The sequence below is a fragment of the Myripristis murdjan genome, chromosome 1 (genome assembly GCF_902150065.1).
Source record: "Myripristis murdjan chromosome 1, fMyrMur1.1, whole genome shotgun sequence".
NCBI classification, from domain to species: Eukaryota; Metazoa; Chordata; class Actinopteri; order Holocentriformes; family Holocentridae; genus Myripristis; species Myripristis murdjan.
This window is the reverse complement of record NC_043980.1, coordinates 26,296,800-26,318,682: the sequence shown is the minus strand read 5'-3', so window position 1 is coordinate 26,318,682 and position 21,883 is coordinate 26,296,800. Positions and strand designations below refer to the sequence as shown.

General features: G+C 42.8%; 2 protein-coding genes across 3 annotated transcripts in view; one reads left to right on the top strand and one right to left on the bottom strand.

The window, feature by feature from the left end:
• vav1 (vav guanine nucleotide exchange factor 1) overlaps positions 1-4,427 on the bottom strand; it is a 20,032-nt gene extending 15,605 nt beyond the window's left edge. Inside the window, exons 1-4 of the mRNA XM_030045567.1 lie at positions 4,322-4,427; positions 3,518-3,625; positions 3,279-3,395; positions 1,513-1,629 (exon numbers count right to left, since the gene is read on the bottom strand). Of these exons, the coding sequence (XP_029901427.1) occupies positions 1,513-1,629; positions 3,279-3,395; positions 3,518-3,604 (321 nt within the window). The 5' untranslated portion in view covers positions 3,605-3,625; positions 4,322-4,427. The remainder of the gene's footprint in view (positions 1-1,512; positions 1,630-3,278; positions 3,396-3,517; positions 3,626-4,321) is intronic.
• Positions 4,428-6,219: 1,792 nt separating this feature from the next.
• sh2d3a (SH2 domain containing 3A) lies at positions 6,220-21,845 on the top strand. Of its 2 annotated transcripts, XM_030045688.1 has the most exons (19): positions 6,220-6,310; positions 6,549-6,640; positions 6,857-6,974; positions 8,461-8,519; positions 8,688-8,836; positions 12,233-12,272; positions 12,467-12,583; positions 13,260-13,403; positions 14,806-15,095; positions 15,215-15,300; positions 16,364-16,483; positions 16,569-16,726; positions 16,863-17,063; positions 18,473-18,634; positions 19,118-19,233; positions 19,407-19,578; positions 19,686-19,797; positions 20,695-20,880; positions 21,049-21,845. In XM_030045688.1, the coding sequence occupies exons 2-19, from the start codon at positions 6,551-6,553 to the stop codon at positions 21,234-21,236; spliced, it is 2,508 nt and encodes an 835-aa protein (XP_029901548.1). In that variant the 5' UTR covers positions 6,220-6,310; positions 6,549-6,550; the 3' UTR covers positions 21,237-21,845. The 2 variants fall into 2 exon arrangements, with proteins under 2 accessions (XP_029901548.1, XP_029901627.1); XM_030045767.1 differs by lacking the exons at positions 6,220-6,310; positions 6,549-6,640; positions 6,857-6,974; positions 8,461-8,519; positions 8,688-8,836 and adding an exon at positions 10,549-11,130.
• Positions 21,846-21,883: the final 38 nt, after the last annotated feature.

Here is a 21,883-nt window from a genome sequence, read left to right as displayed (position 1 = left end):
TTGCAATTAAATATTTGAAAACTGGATGTGGTGCAAACACTCCTCTGACTCCTCTCATTCCTCTAAGCAATAGAAAACCGGTGATTAATCCCAGGCTGTTAATCTAGAAAGGCAAAGATTACATCCGAGCTTTATTTTCACTCTGGTCTCATAACATATGCAGTCATTTGCCTCCTGACTCCTTTTTCTTGTTTTGCTTTATTATGTTTCATGGATAGTTTCCATTTGGAGGCTTTTGCTTCACCGTATTTTGTGTTATTTGTGAAAATAATTGTATTACATTCAATTCAATAATTCCGAGTTGAGAGGTGTTGGTTGGAGAGTTGTTTGTCTCTGGAGCAAAACATCTCAAATTAAATTAACTCTAATGGTTTTGTGCACTTACATCCCTTCTGTGCATTTACATCCCAACAACAACTATCAACAACTATCCCATTTCTGAACTGCCGTGTAAATGACAAACATGGGTTCCCTAATCATGTTAAAGGATGACTGTAATAGAAACCCGGCTAACACAGGTAGATTTCTGTTTGAGAAACCCGATCACTTGGCCTTTTAAACCCTGAATGGCTCTTTACTGACACAGTGACCTCAAAAACACACACAATGCACAAATAAACTAACATGACAATTACACCGTGTGTCCTGTCCTGTGATCACCGTTGAGTGCAGCGAGTGCAAAAGTGCACACTAAACAAACGAGAGATCACATGCCTCCAATTCAGATTCAGGTCCACCTCCCGCTGACTCATTCTGTACTCTGAAGCTTCCTCTTGTTTTGCAAATGGGAAGGGAGGGGGGGTGCAGGGGAATGATTGGAGTGACTGAAACAATATTAACTTCAATAAACTCCACCTGATAACATCAAAAGTGCCGTGGTAGAACAGCGTTGGCAATCATTCAGCAAAATACTTGATTCATGCAATGACTTAGCCACAGCTACTTCCTGGTGTGTGTGTGTGTGTGTGTGTGTGTGTGTGTGTGTGTGTGTGCAGGCTGCAGCAAAGACCCCGTCCACGCCTGTCACTTCAACTAAACTGTCTTGACTCATGAACGCCTGCTATGGGTCCGTTCCCTGTAGCACTCCTACTGCATCACACACAAATGAACACACACACACACACACACACACACACACACACACACACACACGGATGAGTGAGGCTAGACGTGCTCCTTGTGGGTCACGTCAGGCTTAAAGGTGCACCATGCAAAACTGCTGAGGGTTGACTGAGGTGAGGATGTGAGAACTCAATGGACAAAAACACAGAGGAAGCATGTAATCTATCAGTGTATCGGCCTAGTGATGAGAACCATGTGCACTCAACCATTTATTTATTTATTTATTTATTTATTTATTTAGTCAGTCGAGTCTAAAGAGTCCTCACTTCAATCATCCCACCACAATTTTGCATAGTCCACCTTTAAACCATGCCTTCAGACAGATAGATAGATAGATAGATAGATAAATAGAGGGGGATAGATAGATAGATAGATAGATATATGGTGTACCTTGGCGAAGTCTCTCACGTCAAACAGGTCAAAGGCCTCAAATAGTTCACTCTTCTTCAGATGGAATCTCTCGTGACATACATTCAGAAAGGTGCGGATATTCTTCAAGCACAGGAGCTAAACACAAACAGAGCACAAACTTTTTTGTTGATGTTTTCTAAGAATATTGTTTTTAGCTCTGTGCCTTAACCCCTTGTAGACTACTGTAGCAAATTCGCCTCAAACCACTTCCAGTCTTAATGCAGCCGAGGTGGTGTGTGTATCCCACTGAGGCTGTTGATGTATATTTCACACGTACCAAGAATTGTATTGGCATCTGCTTGAAGGCAAAAACACAAAACAATTTATTTGTGTAGATAATTGTACATAAATTCAGGCAGTAAGGGGTTAAGTTATGTCGCTTCAAAGTTAGAGAAAACATTTTTTCCCCAAATCTGACAGCACTTCACTGAAGCTACATCGCTCCTCGACTGAGTGAAATGTTCAAACCCAAGATGCCGCTGTTTTACGGCTGCACCATTACATCAAATAGAAAACATCTCGATGTCTTGCGCTTCATTTTATACACATTTCCCTGTGATTCAGCAGGACGTATTTGGTGTCTTTGGAAACCTTGTGATCTCGGCTAAGGTTTAAAATAAAGTTCTGTGGGTTTGAACAAAGCTTGGTGGCACTGCAATGACAAACCCACCAATGGGTTTAACAGAATTGAAGATTAAATAATATATGTAGAAATTTTATAAATAAGCTGTTAATACATATCAGCAACACTGAATTTATGAATATTAATGAACAGAAGCGCACACAACTATATAAAGGGCAGCAATGTAAAAGTAAACCACAGAGAGCTTCGAGCACATCAGAAATGACACAAATCGCTTAGCGGTCAGACTCTTGCAGTCAGTTTTGCATGACTTCCTGAGCCCGTCTCTCACAGGCAGAGTCTCTCTCTCTCTCTGTCTCTCTTTCTCTCTCTGTTTGCTCAGCAATGGGGAATGTGGAAGTCCAAATTAAGAAAGGGGAAATGTTGAGTTCTGGCTGATACTGCTGCACTCACATATCACTCTGTCATGAGTTAATGCGAACACACAGCCACACCCACACACTGTGAACATATACGCTAAGATGTTGTGTGTGTGTGTGTGTGTCTGTGTGTGTGTGTGTGTGTGTGTGTGTGTGTGTGTGTGTGTGTGTGTGTGTGGGTGTGTGTGTGTGTGTGTGTGTGTAAGTATGCACATGTCACTTGACTCCTGCCTTTTTGTTAATCACCGGATGTTTCTAAACCACCTCTTGACCTCATAGGATTTCCCAGTGTTGCATATGCACGTGCCCTGCATGCACACCCCCACAACACACACACACACACACACACACACACACATACACACACACACTTGAGACATCATGGTGAGTCCTGTCACATACAAGAAGAGGACTTCCCTCAGGAGTTGCAGACAACCACGTGATAACCTGTCACTGACTGTGGTCCCCTCTCTCTCTCTCTTCATGTCTTTGACTATTTTTTTTTTGTGTTTGTCATCCTCCTCCCTCTTTTCTACGCCCCCTCTTTCCCATTTTCTTCTTCCCCTTCACTCTCCGGACAGATACAGATACAGATCAAGCTATTTTCCTATCTGAGAGACAGGGGGGTAAAGTGCTGTCTGCTGGTCGCTATGGAAATGGCCTGTGGAAACAGAACAGGAGAACCTTTGTGTGTGTGTGTGTGTGTGTGTGTGTGTGTGTGTGTGCGTGTGTGTGTGTGTTACCTGGGACATCTGAGGACGCAGGTTGATTTCTCGCAGGTTGACGGCATGAGGCAGCAGGTTGTTGAGCAGCTGGCACAACAGCACGCCATCTCTCAGGGCGTGAACCAGCTCGCACACCTGGTGGAACACATGCACACACACACACACACACTCAGTGTTTGGTTTGTCAGTGTCCTTGACTATGTCTGTATGTGTGTGTGTGTGTGTGTGTGTGTGTGTGTGTGTGATGGCTCACTCACCTGTGCGCCCTCCCATGTGACCCTGTGAGTCTCAGGTAGGACACGGCACTCGATCAACCACAACGCACACTGTCGCCACAACTCCATCTGGGGAAAACTTTTTAATTTCTACATAGATAGATAGATAGATAGGTAGATAGATAGATAGATAGATAGATAGACAGATAGACATATAGAAACTCCTCTCAGCCACCGAGGTTACCGCAGTAAAACCCGAACCCCACCACTCTAGCAAATCTTCCATTCTAAGCCGACAGGCATGGTCTCTGCAAATGTAGCACCTTTTGCAGAAAGCAACTGAGTTCACACAGCTGTAGAGAGAAATGACTGTTGTCTACATATACATATTTATGTACATACATACATATGCCCAAAGCCTCATAACAAATCTGATCTAGCACAAATCTGTTCTAACTGCACTATACACTAATCATATTAAACACCTGTTCTGAGCCTAATTCAGTCTTTTGATACTAGAACATAGCTTTAACCTTTCTTTATAGCCTGCGGACTGGATATGTAAATTATGAAGGATGTTGTTTTGAGTGGTAGCTGAGATGAGTTATTCAGTCCATCAGCAGACAAACCGGTACATGTACAGTAGAAAACCAGTTGGGAGTGTTTAGAAATCTCTCTCTCCCACTCTCTTGTCAAAGTGTCTCCGAGATGGCTTCCCTCAAACCCAGTAAAGCTAACAAAAAAAGCCACCCAGATGAACTAGAATTTCATTTATTTCAAAATGATGATTTTGTGGATGAGTATCAATTTAATGTTCAGTTAAAAAAAAAAAAAAAAGTCTCTCACCTTCTGTGCTATGTCTTCTTTCGCTCTTGAGATTCAGCTCCCCGTCTTGCTTTCATTGTCTCATCTTCGGTCGTACTCTCTTGCTTTGTCTTTCTTCCGTGGTGGGTGTTCTGCAGAGCTGCAGTGTGGGGAAGGCTTTTAACTTCACCCCGCAACTTCCTTTTTCCTCTGACACACGCAGACACACACTCACACTCACAGACGCAGACACATGCGCACACATACTGACAAGCACAAACTCTTGCTGCTGTGAGCGGCGGGAGCTCACAGCAGTAAAAGATCTAGAGATGAATGCATGTGTGAAATGCATGTGTGTGTGTGTGTGGATTTGTGTGTGAAAAGAGAAAGAGAAAGATTACAGGTTTGTGTGTGTGTGAGTTTGTGCGTGCACAGACCATGCATGGGCAATCACCTGTTTAAAAATGTGAAAAACAACATCGGTTTAAAAGCAGACTGCCAACTTACAATGTAAGAAAATGGACTGGTTACAAAAGGGATGCATGCAGACTTTTGAGTTGTCTCATTTGAACTTTTTGTCTTCATTTAGTTTCTTAATAAGGCAATATTGGATCTATCCATGCCTGTTAATTCATCTCTAATATGTCATGAGAGACACATGAGGAAAGAATATCAAAACTTAATATGCTACAGTATCATAATGCCACTGGCCAAGTACCAAAACATTAGGACTGACGCTGGAAACTTCATATAAAAAAACAAACAAACAAACAAAAAAACAAACAACAGATACCATCATATAGACACAACCAGTAGTTACTTCATAACTATAGGGAATAAACCCTCATATTATTACCCTGTTTTTATGTTTTTTAGTTTGTGCTCATAAAGAGAATTGTCTTACCATAACTATTATTTTAAATATTATTACAAATTTGCTGCCCCTCAAGTCCCCAGAATTTGGTTCTGTTACCCTATAATTACCCCATAATCACAAAATAGTAACACCATAACATAGAGGTAAAATGAAGTGCCACCAATTACTAAGTTCACAGTCCAATGACACACACACAGACCAGATCAGGGTCCTTTTTTTTTCTTCCAAAAAGTGACCTTTCTTTTTTCCCTTGCAGAAACAGAAACAATGAAACAGCCTGAATACCCTCCTTCTTATATGCGGAACTAATATAATTTTCACTTGTGGGTGGGTTTTATATTACCTTTGCTCATGAAGACAGACAGGCATTAGACACACTTCATAATGATGTAATAAGTGGGAAATTGACATTTTCGCTTGCCCCTATCTCATTTTCAGCCACAGATCAGCTCCTGCCAAAGTTTCCACGTCTTGCTCAAAGGACACTTCACACTGCTTGCCTCTGCAGCCTCTCTGTGCAGCCCCCTCTCAAACTGCGGCTAGACAGAGGAAGGCTGTGACCCAGGAAAGTGTTTTGGTCTCCACGTGTTACTTCAACACTAGGTGTCAGTCTTACACACAGCACTGCAGCTGTGGCTCAAAACAGACAGAGGGGCAGCCCAGCTGGCAGACACACAGCCTCACTAGAGCATCTGCCTGCCCTCTTTCATTCTGCCTGCAACACTCACTTGACACGTTGACAACTGCCTGACAACCTTTCCTCTTCGTTCACCTTCCCCTTGTTTTTCATCACTCAATCCCCGCCTCAGAGCGTGCACAGATCTGCCCCAACTCGCACCCTCCACCTCCCAGCCGCTCATGCTAATCCCTGCACTGTGACTGGCTGCTTTAAGGGGGTACTGTGTGCCCACCGCATATTCTGATTGGTTTTCCAGGTGAACTGTGTGAGGGGGAGCGGGCCTCGAGCATTCACAGACAGAGAGGGAAAAGAGAAAGACTTGATGATAGACTTCAAAATATTAGATGACAGTCGTTGCAGAGAGGGAAGGGCAACCAAGACAGAGCGAGAGGAAGACACCATGAGATAGACAGATCATAAGGAAGAGCGACAAAGCATAATCCCAGAGCGCTGTCAGTGAGTCCCATATGAACAGGTAAGTGCTAAATGACAGCTGCATGTCAAGAGGGGGCTCTCTGCTTGTGTGTGTTTTGCACATTCCTAGAAGCTGGACGAAAATATAGCCCATGGTTTCATTTGTGCATTTTGTGGCTCTCAGTGCACAGAAACATGTCTAAGCATGTGTGTTGTGTGTGTGTGTGTGTGTGTGTGTGTGTGTGTGTGTGTGTGTGTACTGGTATGTAATCTGTATCACTTCTGTCTTTGTTGTTCAGACATGAATAATCGTTCAATCGCGTGGTGGCTGAGACAGATTGGCCTGCCCCAGTACACCAAGACACTAGAGAGTGAATATTATGGTCTGGAGGTATGTGTGTGCATGCTTGTGTGTGTGTGTGTGTGTGTGTGTGCATTCTTGTGTGTGTGTGTCTGGGTGGCTAGTGATATCTCTTCTTTCTTTTCTTTCTGAGCTTGTGTATACAGTAGTTATTGTTGTTTTACAGATAGTTCACATTATGCTCTCTCTCTCTCTCCTCTCTCTCTTTCTCTCTCTCTCTCTCTCTCCGTCTCTCTCTCTGTTTAGGGTTTGCTGAATGTTACTGACGGAGATCTGAAGGAAGCAGGCATAGAGGACCCTGCACACAGAGCCACAATCATCAGTCAACTCTTCAGACACAGACAGAGACTGGACCCACACTCTGGTGACACACACACACACACACACACACACACACACACACACACACACACACACACACACACACACACACACAAATTCCACTTTGATATAGCACAGTGACCTTGAGGTTAATGTGCTGCTTGTCAGCGTTATTGTACTTTTAAAGGAAAAATGCACAGAAAACACTCTCGCACTGTTAAAAAAAAAACAGTTTATAGTGATGTGGCCTTCTTGAGTTCATTTTCTTTCCTTGAGGAGCATTTTTCCTCTTCATATGGCTAACTGTTCAAACATAGATAAACACAAACACAGTGCAGCTACTGTGGAGCTAAATAAAAAAAAATCTCAGCAATGTTGGATGTCAGTGGTCAAGGTTTTTCTGTCAGTGCCTTGGAATCAAAGTTTAAGAGCTTCTTTGGTGACTCATGTCTTCCACTGGCATTGAACAATCCTACAGAGAGAAATCCTTCATAAAAAAGATACTGAACACACCAATTTCTTCACCCACAACAGCTTAAATAGACCAGAATACAATGCAGACAGGAGATAATGTGCTCTAAGTAAGAAACACAATTCTCCTTTTTTCAATGAGAAACTTTCTCATTCTCTTGTTATTTTTACTGCTATTGCTAATGCTATTGCTCTCTCTATCCGACTGTAAAACCAAGCTACATGCAACAAACCCAGGCAAGTCCTCTGGAAACTGAAAGGCATTCTGGGAAATGACAGATATCACTAACTGATGCAGATTAGGCAGGTTGAAGGAAAGTGGAGAGTCTATAAATGGAGATATTCCAGACTTGTGAGGCTACCTCCAGTGTGTGATGTAGAGCACTAAAACTGGGCTAAACAGAGTCAAATGCACAGTGGTCAATGGCACTTTTTCTTAAAATCAGTTCTCTAAATTATAAGAAATTCTTCACAGTGCAATGGTGAAAATGACCAGATGCTGGTTAAGAAGATACACATTTCTATTTGCTTAGATGAATGAAAACGAAAACCATTAAAGAAAAAAAATTTTTCCCCAATGGTTATGTAGCCAGTACATAGCCTCATGCTAGTGGAAATCTTATGAAATTACCATAATTTTACAACCACTGATGCCATGTCAGCTTATAATTATGTCTTCACTATAAATACTGGGCCATGTAAGAGTGACAGTAATAGTCCAGTTCCTGCTGAAAATCTGGAATCAAACACAGTAATCTTTTTATTGCATTGAGCCACATTGACTGTCACATATTCTACTCTGTTTAGCAAGTGCTCAGCACTGCCCCCGATGTCCAAAAGTCTGTACTGCACTCTTTAGTCCGTCACAGCAGTCCATGGCCGCAGTTTGGCTTTCTCTCTCTATAGGCTTTGATGTCAAGAGTGTAATTATGTATTTAGGTTTCAGACCCATAGAAATCAGCAGTTCAGAGTCCAAAAATTAAATGATGTGTTGAACCCATTGGAGCTCTCTGTGTATCTGTTGTGTTACCAACCACAGTGTCCTTTGGGCCTCTCAGGTGGGGTTGCGGAGCGCCGAGTGACACGAAAGTACTCTCTGGGATCATCTCTGGATCTGGTGAGACTGCACAGTTGGCACTGCCAACACAATGGCACAAATTAATGGTCACACAAAACAATAGACATCTGCTCATAAAATCTGTCACCTGCACCTCCCCACTCTTTCATAAAACAATGCAAACATCAACTCCAGGGAGACACACTGGGTCTCTGTCGTTTCCTGCAGGTGAAGCCGAGGAAGGATCTGTTCCGTCAGAGTGTCCTGCCCCGCCTCCAGCGCTCTGACAAGACCACAGTGTCCGCCTCCTGCTCCCAGCTCCTGCCCCTGCAGGAGGACCACTGTGACACAAACCACTGTCAGGACAGAAAACGCAGGTAGGGCACCGAGAGAGGGAGAGAGAGAGAGAGAGAGAGAGAGAGAGAGAGAGAGAGAGAGAGAGAGAGAGATCCACTCCTTTTAGGTGCTCAGTGTTTGGCTGATCATTAACCAGTGTTATTGGACAGTTGAATTCAGTAAGTAGTCCATAAGTAGGTATTTTGTCACTCTGGATGAAAAATGGGAATTGCCTGCACTTATAGTTATTCAAAACATTGTGATGTTATTTCGTATTTTTACGGATCTGGATAATAGTTGCCCTTTGATGACTCAAATATATAGTAGACCTCATATAAATATACAGCCAGCCTTGACCTTTGCATACTTTGAAATTACTGATAAGAAGGAAGGTCTGTGTTTATATGTGTGTGTGTGTGTGTTTGTGTGTGTGTTAATCTTGACGTCCAGGTGTTCTCTCTCAGGATGCCTTTCTCGGGAAATAAGTAGGCTTACATCAGCTTCTGGGTGAAAACTACAACAGATGTGGTGTTACAAGGTTCACAATATAAAGCTCCATGCTAGTGAAAGCTCAGATAAAGCTCGCAGGAATCCACCAATCCACTCAAGGATCATCACTCAAGGCCATATATCAACATAACAGATTGGTGTCTTGGTTCTTGTTTTTTCCAGTTTGGTGGGAAATTTGCTCAGAACTTACCCAGGGAACAGGACATATAGGCCTCTTAAGTTCCACCAGGGAGTGATCCCAGAACCTGAATGGAGCTCTGTGGTAATGATACAGACAGAATTAAGGTTTGCAACGACTGGCAAGTTGAGTCAGCACCAAAAAAGATGCTGTCAAGTTCAGGCACATCCCTTCGCAGTACTCGTAAAATTAAAAATGTTTCTAAAAGCCTTTGGGTTTACAAGCAAATATTTGGTCTTTCATTTGAACATATCTGTTAGCACCCGATTCTTTTGTTGAAAGCCCAAGAACAGACCGGAGTCAGTCTTCAGTTTTCTGATGCAATATTTATTTTGGTCACATATAAAGCAAGGCAGCGCTGGTCTCAGTGTGACAGAGCTCCCGCAGGATCTCAGTCAGAAAGAGCCCCGATATCAGGAAATGATACACATTTATGTTCTTGGGCTTGGGCCTGCCCCGTACATAGTTGGACTTACCAACCGAGAATAATTGGCCAGTTACCCGGACATGGACAGGCCAACCACTGTCCATGCCTTGTTCCTGGAATGTGTGATGCTATGTGTGTGAATGTTGACTGAGCGTGTATCTAATGCAACAGACCTAACTAACAAGATAGAGAAAGTACATCTGGCTCCTGCTGTGTCTATCCTCTGCTTAGCAGCCAAGCTGCCCTCAACTATGTAATACATTGGATAATGCAAGAAACATTGAACTATACGGCCAATTGTAACAATGTCGGGCAGTTTTTTTTTTTTTTTTTTTTTTTTTTTTTTAAATAGCTGTTCCAGTGCTCCGCTTTGATAGGCAAAGACGCGCTCCACTAAGGCCTTTTGTGAAATATTTAATAAACAGAACCGCATCACAGGGAATTTAAATATTAATGCGCCAAGGTTGCGTTTAATCAGTTTAGCTGGGTCTACTGGCGGCAGGAGTAACTACTGTTGACAGCAGCAGCAGCAACAACAACAACAATAATAATAAACTTGGATAAATTTTACGGGGTAAGGGCTTTACTGGCGTTTTATGAACCCAGTCGACTTTATGGTGCCATCAGCTGCGTGGTAGACAACTGTTCAAAGGAAGTGGTTTATTATTCAGCAGAAGAGAGCCCATCAGACATGTCTATACAGTGGCCTAACTGGTTCTGACATTTGCACAATATGATTTATCTGAGTGGATGACTGTAAGTTACTGAGAAATTAACCAGTTTGTGCAATAAGAGAGGAAAAAAAAGTTAGTCACCACTGTAAATACACAGTGAGGGGAAACGCCATGCTGTTGGCTCAGGGACCCTTAAAGTGAATTTTATCCGTCAGACAGCAGGCTGTGTGTACGGTGTGTACAGGTGAGGTGAACCCGCCTCCCGTGTCGGCTCGGCTGGTGTCGGTATCCGAGGAATGCCTGCAGAAAGCGGCGTTTGAGCTCCGGAGCCCGGGGCGGGGAAAGGGAGAGCTCAGGAAAACTTGTGGGAACTCGTCCCTGACACCGCACTGCGCAGGGCGAGGAGGAGAGGAGAGGAGAGGCACAACAGAGGAAGAAGGCTGTAACTTAACTTCACCCTGCTGTTATTTGTGTTAGTGTGGACCGCAGACCGAGGAAAAAAAAAAAAAATGTCCCGGACGAGTGGTTTGTGAGGGGCACTGACAGGTAGGAGAGACCGCCGCTCATCTTAATGCTGTTGGATTATTTTTGAGGTTTACACACTTGTGTTCGCGAAAACCTGACTGTGATTTTATTTGAACATTCACGCATTTAAGCCCAAGTTTGTTTGCGGTTACTGATTTGATTCGACGTGTCAAGATGTTGAAATGTGTACTTTGTTCTGGCGTTTTCAGGTGAGCTAGCTAGCCTCACCTGGAGCACAGACTTGAGATTACGTTAGCGCAAATGTTACCTGCAGCACAGGTTTGAATTTTTGAGTTTTCAACATAAGGCCGCAGTTTAACAAAACATTGTATTCTGTAGTCAAAGAGGTGCGAGATCTTACGCAAAACACGCCTGTATTCATGAAGTAACCCAAGGCTTTAGAAGATAGTTTTAATATGTGGTGTCAAGTTTCATTTCACAATAGTGACTTGCCCACATGTACAGGTGTTTCAGGAGACCTGGGGCCAACGCCCCTCCAACAGGATGTTACACTCTCTGTTGCTGCTTATCTCGCTGCAGATCTCATTAATTTCTCATTTAGCCTGTATTTTGTGTGTGTGTGTGTGTGTGTGTGTGTGTGTGTGTGTGTGTGTGTGTGTGTGTGTGTGAGAGAGAGAGAGAGAGAGAGAGAGAGAGAGAGAGAGAGAGAGAGTGTTTTCTCGTAGTACATATTGACTTATGTCCCAGGCCGGGGTCAAGGCAGAGTCAACAAGCTTCAAACTTCTCTGACAGCCCCTGAACACACCACGGGTCATGTGTATTGTTTACTTCAGAAGAGGCAGGAAAGGCAGAACTGGTGCAGAACTGGTGTAGGTGAAGAGAAGAGAAGAAATGACCAGTAGTGCTGTAGTTTGGCCTCACTGAGTGTGTGAGCCTTGTCTCTGTTGGGCAGGAAGGTGGAAGCTTACAGAGGAAGGAAGGAGGAAAAGCAGGCAGGCTATTAAAAGTCAGTCAGTTTGTCTCATGTTAATGACAGACCCAGACCTTGGCAGTGGCGTTCCCTCTTGGTCCTTGTTCCTGTTCAGAGTGAACACATGGCATCATCTTTGGCTCTCCTGGGTTTAGTCTTGTAGCTCTAAATCCCCTCTTGTTGTTTTTTCAGCAAGAGGAGGAGTGTCAGCGCATACCTCAGCCAGCTGAAGGTAAGAGGTTAATCAAATTCTCTCTTGCTCTCTTTCACTCTGAGTCTGTCTCTCTTTCACTCTCGCTTCATGTCAATTTCCATGTCTGTTTTCCGCTTCCTTTTCTTTCATGTCCTAACACCCGTAAAATGTGAATGTGAAAAAAACATGAACTGCACAGTGGCACACAGTCACTGTCGGGCTGCTGTGTCTAGGTGTTTGGTGGTCGGAGAGAGATGGACTCCCTGAAGAAGGAGCTGGAGGAGGAGCTGAAGCTCAACAGTGAGGACCCGAGGAGCCATGCATGGTACCACGGGCCGCTAAGCCGAGAGGTGTTCAATAGACCATACTTGGCCACTTTATCAACATGTCATACTTACACTTATGCTGCGTTCATTTCAGGTCGGCACCCGGAAATTTACTTTGTAAATTTCACACCTGTACAACATTGTGTTCAAAACGTCAACTCAACAACGGATGCCAACAAGAGCTGCATTTTCCCTCAGGGGTAATACTGAAAGTGTATGCAGCAGTATTTGTTTCAGTACTAGATAAACACTCTTCTGTTTATTGCATTCTTACCGTAAACAACTAAGGTGATTTGTACATACATTTGTGTGGGCTCTGACATCACAAAAATGTATGCAAACAGGGCTCCTAAATAAGTCTTTTTCAGCATCTAATTCTGGTTTGGACGGCCGTTCATTGCATCTTTCACAAGACGGAGCTCGTTTTAATTAGTTCTAAAGTGAAATGAACACAGCATTAAATATAAATATTGACACACACTACATATAGAAAAGTTGTTTTATGCTTAAGTAAATATAACGCATACATAAACATATAATGTCATTGCACCATGACCAATTTACCTTGGGCCTAAAGATATGATCGCAACACACATCTACACACATATATATAGATACATACATATACATATACATACACTGTTTACTGCACACCTAGTGGTGCACACATGGCAGAGTTAACTTGCTGATTTGTCTCTAGAGTGCAGAGTCTCTGCTGGAGAGGGACGGGGACTTCCTGGTCCGTGATTCAAGCTCCGCCCCTGGTGACTATGTTTTGAGCTGCTACTGGAGGGACGAGCCCATGCACTTTAAGATCATTCGGGTGGTCTTACGACCCAAGAAGGTGTGCCTGTGTGTGTGTGTGTGTGTGTGTGTGTGTGTGTGTGTGTGTGTGTCAAGTGCGTGGAGGGCTGTAAATTTCAATAGGAAAGCAAAGGTAAATGTAGTTTAAGGAGCAGCATGATGGCCACTTTGTTAGACAGTCAATAAACTGTAGTACCCAGGTTATCCAGGTCACCAGTCCCAGTGTCTGTTACACGTACCAAAACCATGCTTTTTATGTCTGGTAATGCTTATTATGTAATGCGATAGTCAATTTTTTGACTTTTTATCATATAAGATTTGTTTTCATTTTTTGTAACTAAAAGAAGTACCTTTTTAAACTTTTAACCCTATAAAGCCATTTGTATCATATATGATACACATTTTCAGTTCCGTTTTTCGTTTTCAGTTGAATCAATACTTGACCAAAATACTGTTGTATACCTTTGAACACTTCCCCTGTTCACCCTGGACCATACCATTGGCACTTCAAGTACATATATATCATACACCAGAAAGGTCGTGTAATAACATATATATGTTTTATTTTTTTATATATATAAATATATATATTGTTATAGGACTAAATAAGGGGTTCAATTTCAAAAAAATGGAATTTTCTGCCAATTCTTTCATAGTTCAGGCTTCATAGGGTTAAATAGCTTACATATTTTTAGTACTATGTCAATATTTAAAGAATACCAAGTCTTAGAACTTTTAAAACGCTTGTGTTGAATGTAATTTATCGTGTTTTTAAAAGAAGCAATGTTTGTTACTGTTTTGTATGCACTTAACCACAGCACTGCTCTCTTTCGTTAAGTAAATATTGCACATTATTAAGGTGTTTCACTTTCAAGTTCAAGGTGGTGTCACACCAGACTCTTATTTTCTTGTCACAAACAACGAGAAGTGCACAGTTACCATCAGTTTTTGCATAATGTAGACGCTGTGTACTTTGATCAAACTAATCATCAAGGTGAAGTGATGCCTGGACAAGTTTGTCTGTCATGTCTGTGGAATATCGTTACCTAATAAACCAATCAGCAGTCGCATTAGGTTGCAGAACAGGTATTGTGATTAAGCAAATACAAATCTAAGACTACACATTAAAGCACTGAACTTTGGCACTGATTATTTTAACATATTTCAGTAGTTGGTTGATGACACGAAAGCATTGACCTAATCTGGGTTCAAGTTCCATGTTAGCAATTATCCATCTGCTGCAGTACTCTTGATCAGGTCACTAAGTCCAGGGAAGCTTTTTCTGCAGCTGACCCCCTGACCTACCTGGAGGGGAGCAAGAGGAAAGAAATTCCCTGCAGGGATCATTAAAGTATCACGTTATTATTTGTAGTATTATTACTGAGAGCAGTGCTTCACAGAAATTGTAATTATGTATGTGTGGGCACGAATGTGTCTAACAGGGCTACTCCAGGGAGCTGTTCCAGTTTGAGGAGGATCGCTTTGACAATGTTCCCGCTCTGATCCACTTCCATGTGGGGGGGCGTAAACCCATATCCCAGGCCTCAGGCGCTGTGGTCTTTCACCCAATCACACGGACCCTCCCTCTGCGTGTCATCAGTGAGCGCCAGGCGGAGCGTGGCACCAGCAGTAATGGGGGTCCAGGAGGAGAGAAACGCTCAGAGCACAGCAAGAGACTCAGTTTCAGCTCTTCACACGCTGACATGCTGCAGATCAACAATCCACTGCTCAGGTGGGAGGATGTATGCTGATGTATGTTCATTGTAACCTACACGTACACGCCATGCTCGTAACGTATGCACACACAAACAGCATTGAACATGTAAACACACAGTGTTTTATGTGTGACAGGAGTGGAAGTCAGCCTGCTAACTTGGAGAACTTGGGGCGCAGGCCTTCACTACAGTCTGCACAATCTGACAGCCACCTGTCGACAGGTAGAGCAACATTAACACTCACTCCACATGTGTGCCTGTCCCTCTAAACCTGCTCGGCTGTAGGGTCAGCACGTATTGTATCCCTGTGGATGACTCCAGTTGAGAACCAGAGGATTGTGCCTCTGACAATAGAAATCATATTGCTTTGAGCTCATCAATTCCTTTTATCCCACATCCAAGCACCATAGAGGGGGAGATACACAGGCATGCACTCTGTATTTTCCCTTCTCCTGGTAGGTGGAGGAAAGAGGCGGGAAAATATGCAGGCAGTGCTTCCGCAGCTTACCTTCTCCTGGTGAACCAAAAAGAGTGTTTTGCTAGTGTGTAGTCAACAGGATTTCAAACACTGGGAGAGAGCAGAATACAGAGGCACTGCCTGCATATTTTCAGTTGTGTTGACACCGAATACCTGTGTTGGCAACCTGTGTTTTCCACACAGAAAATTGATCAGGAATTGATAAAGGAGCAGATCGACAAGCAGACTTGATAATGACATTGATATCAATAAAACCTCATCAATCCCCATCCCCAGTGTGAAATAACTGTGTAAACTGTGGAATTTTTATGCCTTGTAGTTTGTAACCGCAGAATCTCTGGTTTATCCTCCCAGGTTCTGGTTTTACTCAAAAAAACACATAAAAGAAGAAAGAGACATTACGTCATAGCAACAACATTCCAAATTTGCAATGGCACCAAAGTTTGGTGCTATATAACAAAACACACATGCACCAGTACACGTGTTAGTTGGCCTTGTCATTGGTCTCGAAACATCTAGAGTCTGTTCATTAGCCACATCGAAAGATGAATTTATATTAATCAATACATTAAATGTGATCAAATTAACAGTATAACAAAGTACTAATATTTGTATTAGTACAGTTATATTTGTAATATAACTGGCAAGAGTAATAACCTCTTCAACCCACTAATTAATGATGGAATGGCAAACAAATTAACTCCATTCTGAAAGTTGACATCCTTGGCACCAGTTTGGGGTCACCGCAGTGACATAATGTCCTTTCATTGTTTTATATGTTCCTTGGTTTTACTCCTCCCCTTGTAGGACTTCCTCAGAGCTGTCAGTCAGAGAATGCTGGCCCCGCCCCCATCTCCCCTGTGTTCCGCACAGGCAGTGAACCCTTGCTGAGCCCCCGCCCACGACACTCACGCCCCTCCCATCCAGGTTACACAAACACCTACATACACACACACACACACACATATATACATATATACATGCACACAACTCATCTCTATTCTGTCTTCAGGTGGAGGAGTGACTCTGCGAGGCTCAGATGGACAGCTGCACCCCAGAGCTCCTCCTAAACCCCTTAGGATCTCTGCAGCCTTCCCCAACGCCACACCGCCTCTGTCTGCACCACCTTGTGACGACCCCTCCTCTTTCTACGATGAGCTGGTTGTCCAGGTAACCCTGGACAGTGTTGTACTGCTCACTTACACCTTAAGCTATCAAGGCTTTTCTGGTATCTGTCTTTTTGTGTGGGGTTGTGCTCGTCAGCTGTCTCCACAGACAGTTCACAGCCACTTGTTTCTGTGTCCAGGTGCCACAGTCTCGGCGGAAGGGCCACGTGGACCGACTGCGTGCGGAGGAGAAGTGGCAGAGCCGTGCACGCCTCACAGAGACCTCCTTCAGCTTTCTGGAGGCACAGAAGGATGAGGCGGCACCACAGCTGCCTTTCAAGATGCCGACGCAGAGGGAGGCACCAGGAGACACAGAAGAATGGCATTTTGAACGTCCACATGTTTGTAGATATATTAATATGATATTTTAATATTTTCTAGTTCAAGGCAGGGCCGGGTCTAGCCAGGCATGTATGAGGGGGCAGCCACAAATGTTGAGGGGGCATTGTGCTCCAGCACCTTTTACCATGTCTAACTGAATATATTTTGGGGGATTTAGTTTGAGGGGGCACAACATTTATTTGAGGGGGCCAGGCCCCCTCTTGCCCCTGCGTAGACCCGGCCCTGGAAGGTTTTCTGTTACAAGTAGGTATGGAGTTGATATACAGTTGCAGCTATGTAAGATGTACAGGGGGCCAGTCATGAATATTAGAGAATAAACTCTGACTTCACTGATGGGTGAACAAAGACCCTAAAGTAAAGTGCTTATCACATAGTTACTTGAAATTATTTCATCACTTCATCATATTTCATCATTTGGTCATATTTCTACCTTTGGTTAGTCAGTAGCTAGCATCCATGGCCTACACTGCAGAACTGTAGCCTAGTAATGTAAACAAATCAGGCAACAGACCTTTTTCACAGCCATTTTGACATGAAATGTGCAGGTAAACACAGGCAAGTAGTGACATTAATTAAGGCTCTAATCCATTTAAGAGCCAGGGTTGTGTTGTTGTTCATGCTGGCTCACTGCAAAGGCTCTGGTAGACTTAAACGTATATATATTAGGAACATCTGTGATACCCTGCTATTTCATGCCAAAATGGCTGCTGTGAAAAGGGACAGTTGCTGTTTGGCTTTTATCAGCACTCAAACCAAAAAACAATAAAAAAAAAAAATAAAAAAAAAAGCAAAAAAAAGCAAAAAAAAAACAAAAACAAAAACAAAAAAAACAATTAGACATCAGTAGCATTTTATTATTTAAAAAAAATAACAGACCTCAGAATACCTTAACAGGCCAGTCAGAATTGAGTATTCCTCGTTATAAAACTTAATATTTCACAGCTTTGTAACAGCAACACACTGCAAAAACGCAAAATCTTACCAAGATTATTTGTCATATTTCAAGTCAAAAATGTCTTATTTCAAGTCAAAATATCTCATTACACTTAAAATAAGACATGATCACCTCAGAAGTAAATTGTTTTTAGACAATTTTCATTGGCAAAATTTGCCAGTGGAAAAAGTGAAAATTCACTTGAAATAAGTGAAAATTAGCTAGAAACAAGAAACAAATTTTGCCAATGAAACGAGCAAATTTTCACTTGAAACAAGAGACAATTGTCTAAAAACAAGTTACTTCTGAGGTGATCATGTCTTATTTTAAGTGTAATGAGATATTTTGACTAGGAATAAGACATTTTTGACTTGAAATAAGACAAATAATCTTGGTAAGATTTTGAGTTTTTGCAGTGCAGGACAGTTGTGCACTAATGTTGTGATATCCTGTTAACCCCCACGCCTACCGCAGGTGGAGTCAATTTCGTGTTTCCAGTTGGATCAGTTTGAGTCACTTCTCTTGCCGGAGAACAACCGGCCTCTGGAGCCGAGCGTCCTGTTGACACTCAAAGAGCTCTTCAACCGTTCAGACGACACCACCACCGCTCTGCACATGCTCAGTGTTGACTGCCAGGTAGACCACGGCACTCTCGCCCAGCCGTCTGAACTAATGTGATGTTTCTATGTCATATTTACATTTCCGTTGTGCTGTTTACTGAGACGGAAAGCGAGAGACAGAGGGATCTAAATAGTGATGGTAGAGAGGGATATTTGAGTTAAACAGGGGTTACATGTGAAAAATTTTCATGCTGCTTGGATGCATTGAACTGAGTTCCATCCAATGAAAATCCTGAACTGGGTTTGTAATGTTCCGTATGGGTTTGGTGACATAACAGCAGTAAATACTAATGTACAACAAATACAGCAAATTGCATGTAAGTATCATAGGCCTTAGACACATCATTCATGAAACACATTTGTGACAGCATGGTTCACAAAAGAGTAAGCAAACTGAATTTCACCTAAATCAAAGTAGATAAAACTTGTAAAAAACAGTACTGCAAAGTGAACTTAAAACCTGCCATTTGTTGGATTTCTTGATGTCATTGTACTCCAGGTAGCACGCATTGTTGGGGTGACGGATGAGCAGAGGAGGATTATGGGAGTTGAATCAGGGCTGGAGCTTATCACACTGCCACATGGACACCAGTTACGACAGGACCTGTTGGAGAGGTAGATAGACAGATGGACAGACAGATCAATGGATATCAAAATCTGCATTTAAATAGAGTAAGAAATGTAATATGGCCAAGGCCACAGATGGACAGTATTCTCTTTCTTACCTATTTTCTTTCTGGCTCATACCAGCGCACACACTGCTAATCCTTTCATTTTTCATTCTGTAGGCATCACCTAATCGCACTCGGAGTAGCCGTGGACATCCTTGGCTGCACAGGGACGGTGGGTCAGAGGGCAACCGTTTTACATAAAGTCATTTCTTTGGCTCAGGCGCTGAAGGAACAAGCCCATGACCTCTTCTCTTTCTCAGCTGTGATGAAGGCTCTGGAGATGCCTCAGGTAGTATTACGAATAAGAAACACATATGTGCATGCATATGCAACACGTGCGATGTGGAAACAGGTCCAAGTTTGCCATTGTTTTTGTTGTGTCTGGGTGTGTGATAGATTACTCGGTTGGAGATGACATGGCGAGCACTGAGGAGGAACCACACAGAGAGCGCTGTTTTGTTTGAGAAGACCCTCAAACCCTTCATGAACTCTCTGAATGAGGGAGATGGTGAGTGTTGATGTGTGAGAGAGAAGTACAGAAACACTGATAGGATAGAAGCTGAGGGAGAGGAAGGAATCAAAAAAAAAGAACTCAGTATCATTATTCTTGTATAAAGTGCAGAATGGCTGCAAAAAATCAGAAGGAGTGCGAAAAAATCCGTCAAGAAAAACAAGTTGCAGACTTTGGTCAGAAAATAACACATACCTTTTTAGAGTTTGGTTCAGTGTATTTAGATGCTACATGTGTTGAGTTTGCCACGTCAAACAACACAATATGTGCAGAAAGATGAGATATAGGGAAGAGTTTGGGTCACTCCACCGGAAGAGGATAATTTTTGATTTTTGCTATACCATTATGTAAAGAACGTTAAAACTGTCGTGAAATGTAGTTGACAGCCCAGCTTATAACCTACTGAAGCACATGACGTGGAGTTTTGTCAACCCTGTTCTGGACACACCACTGGTCTAAATGTTTTAAATGGAGAAAAACAAGACTGTTAGTAACATTGATTAGGAAAAACGTAGAAGTTTCTGTTGTACAGTATCTGAGTTTCTCCCACATAGTCATAGTGTAAAATTCAGTTTCATTTAGATTTTGCATTCTTCTTGGTAACAATGTTAACACTTAGCTAACACAGTTGGCAGCAGAAACGAGGTTGAATAGACTGAGTGTATTTAGTTTTGCTCTTTTACACTGTCATATTTTCTTTTTTTCATCTTTCAAATTGTATTGGCCTGGGTAAAGATGTTTAGGATTGGAACAATATCCAGTTTATTTGACATTATCAGAACTATCCAAATGCAGGAAACCCCACCATTAAAAACACATACTAAGAAAGGTTTGCACAGAAAATTAAACCTTTTTTGTGTGATGTGCACTGTATGTAAATGTGTTTTTTGGTAGACTCTGTAGTCCAGGGTCCAGTAGCCATGCCACACCTGGTGCCCCTGCTGATGCTGATGGAGGGTGAGGACCCGGTTGAGAACAGCGAGCGTGGCTGTCAGCTTCTCTACGACGTTCTCCAGTCAGCACGTAATGCTGCGCTGCACGCCCCAGATTACCAAAAACACGCACATTCCCTGCTTTCAGGTACACACACACACACACACACACACACACACACACACACACATACTTTTGTTCTCATATTGTACTGTTTTCCTACAGAGAGCTACAGAATGTATCACTGATATTGCAGCAGTCATATTCCTGTGTGGTATCTGATGTGAGAAAACGTCTCTCATTCTGCTCCACCAGGAGGATGGGAGCCCGTCCCTGAGCTGCTGGAGGCGTTCCGGACGGAGTTTGCCTTGCGGCTGTTCTGGGGTCAGTCTGGAGCGGAGGTGGACAGACAGGTCCGCTATGAAAAGTTTGACAACATTCTGTGTGTCCTCTCTGATAAACTGGAGCCTGTTGAGGCAACCCCACTCCACCCTCAATCCTGAAGCTTCAGCTATCATGTTGACCCTCAGGGCCTGTTTTATTACGTTTTCACTTCAAGGCGCAGTTGGCACTTTTTTCACTAGAGGACAGTATGACACAAAGATGAAAAGGGAAACATTTTCTGGCTTGCGATGGATGCCGAACCCCTTGAGATCTGACCACTGAGCTCCAACTGGCCTTGAGGGCGAACTCTCATCCAACTACAGATAAAGGAACAGCTCCATGTGGCAAGGGCCTTGTGGGAAGTGGAATAACATTTGGAGTGAGTTGGCCCTGGGTGGACCCTCAGAGTACAAAGGTCTGTGCTCCTGTGTGACCTTTTTATTCTTTTTTTTTTTTTTTTTTTTTTTTTTTTCAGGAAACCAGACAGGTAGCTTCCAAGTGTTTACTTTTCACCAGACTTGGATCAAACAGGATTTGCAAATAGTTTCTTGTTTTGCCATGTTTGCTTTGTTCTGCTTAAAGGGCCAGATGCATGGAGTTTGTCACTTGACACTAAGCACCAGGCCAATTTAGTCCAATCAGCGACTGTTGTGTGAAAGCTACTAAAATACAATTCTGTGAATGATAAATCAATTATTCAACGGCAGAATTGTACTAAAAGGCAAACCCTAACCACTAAGAAACTTAATAAATAAAATAAAAGATA

Excerpts from the sequence above, each read along its gene's own strand:
- sh2d3a (XM_030045688.1), top strand. The coding sequence starts at position 6,551 with ATGAATAATCGTTCAATCGCGTGGTGGCTGAGACAGATTGGCCTGCCC. Across the intron at positions 8,837-12,232 it reads TGTCAGGACAGAAAACGCAG|CAAGAGGAGGAGTGTCAGCG; the intron begins GTAGGGCACCGA and ends TTGTTTTTTCAG. Across the intron at positions 15,096-15,214 it reads ATCAACAATCCACTGCTCAG|GAGTGGAAGTCAGCCTGCTA; the intron begins GTGGGAGGATGT and ends TATGTGTGACAG.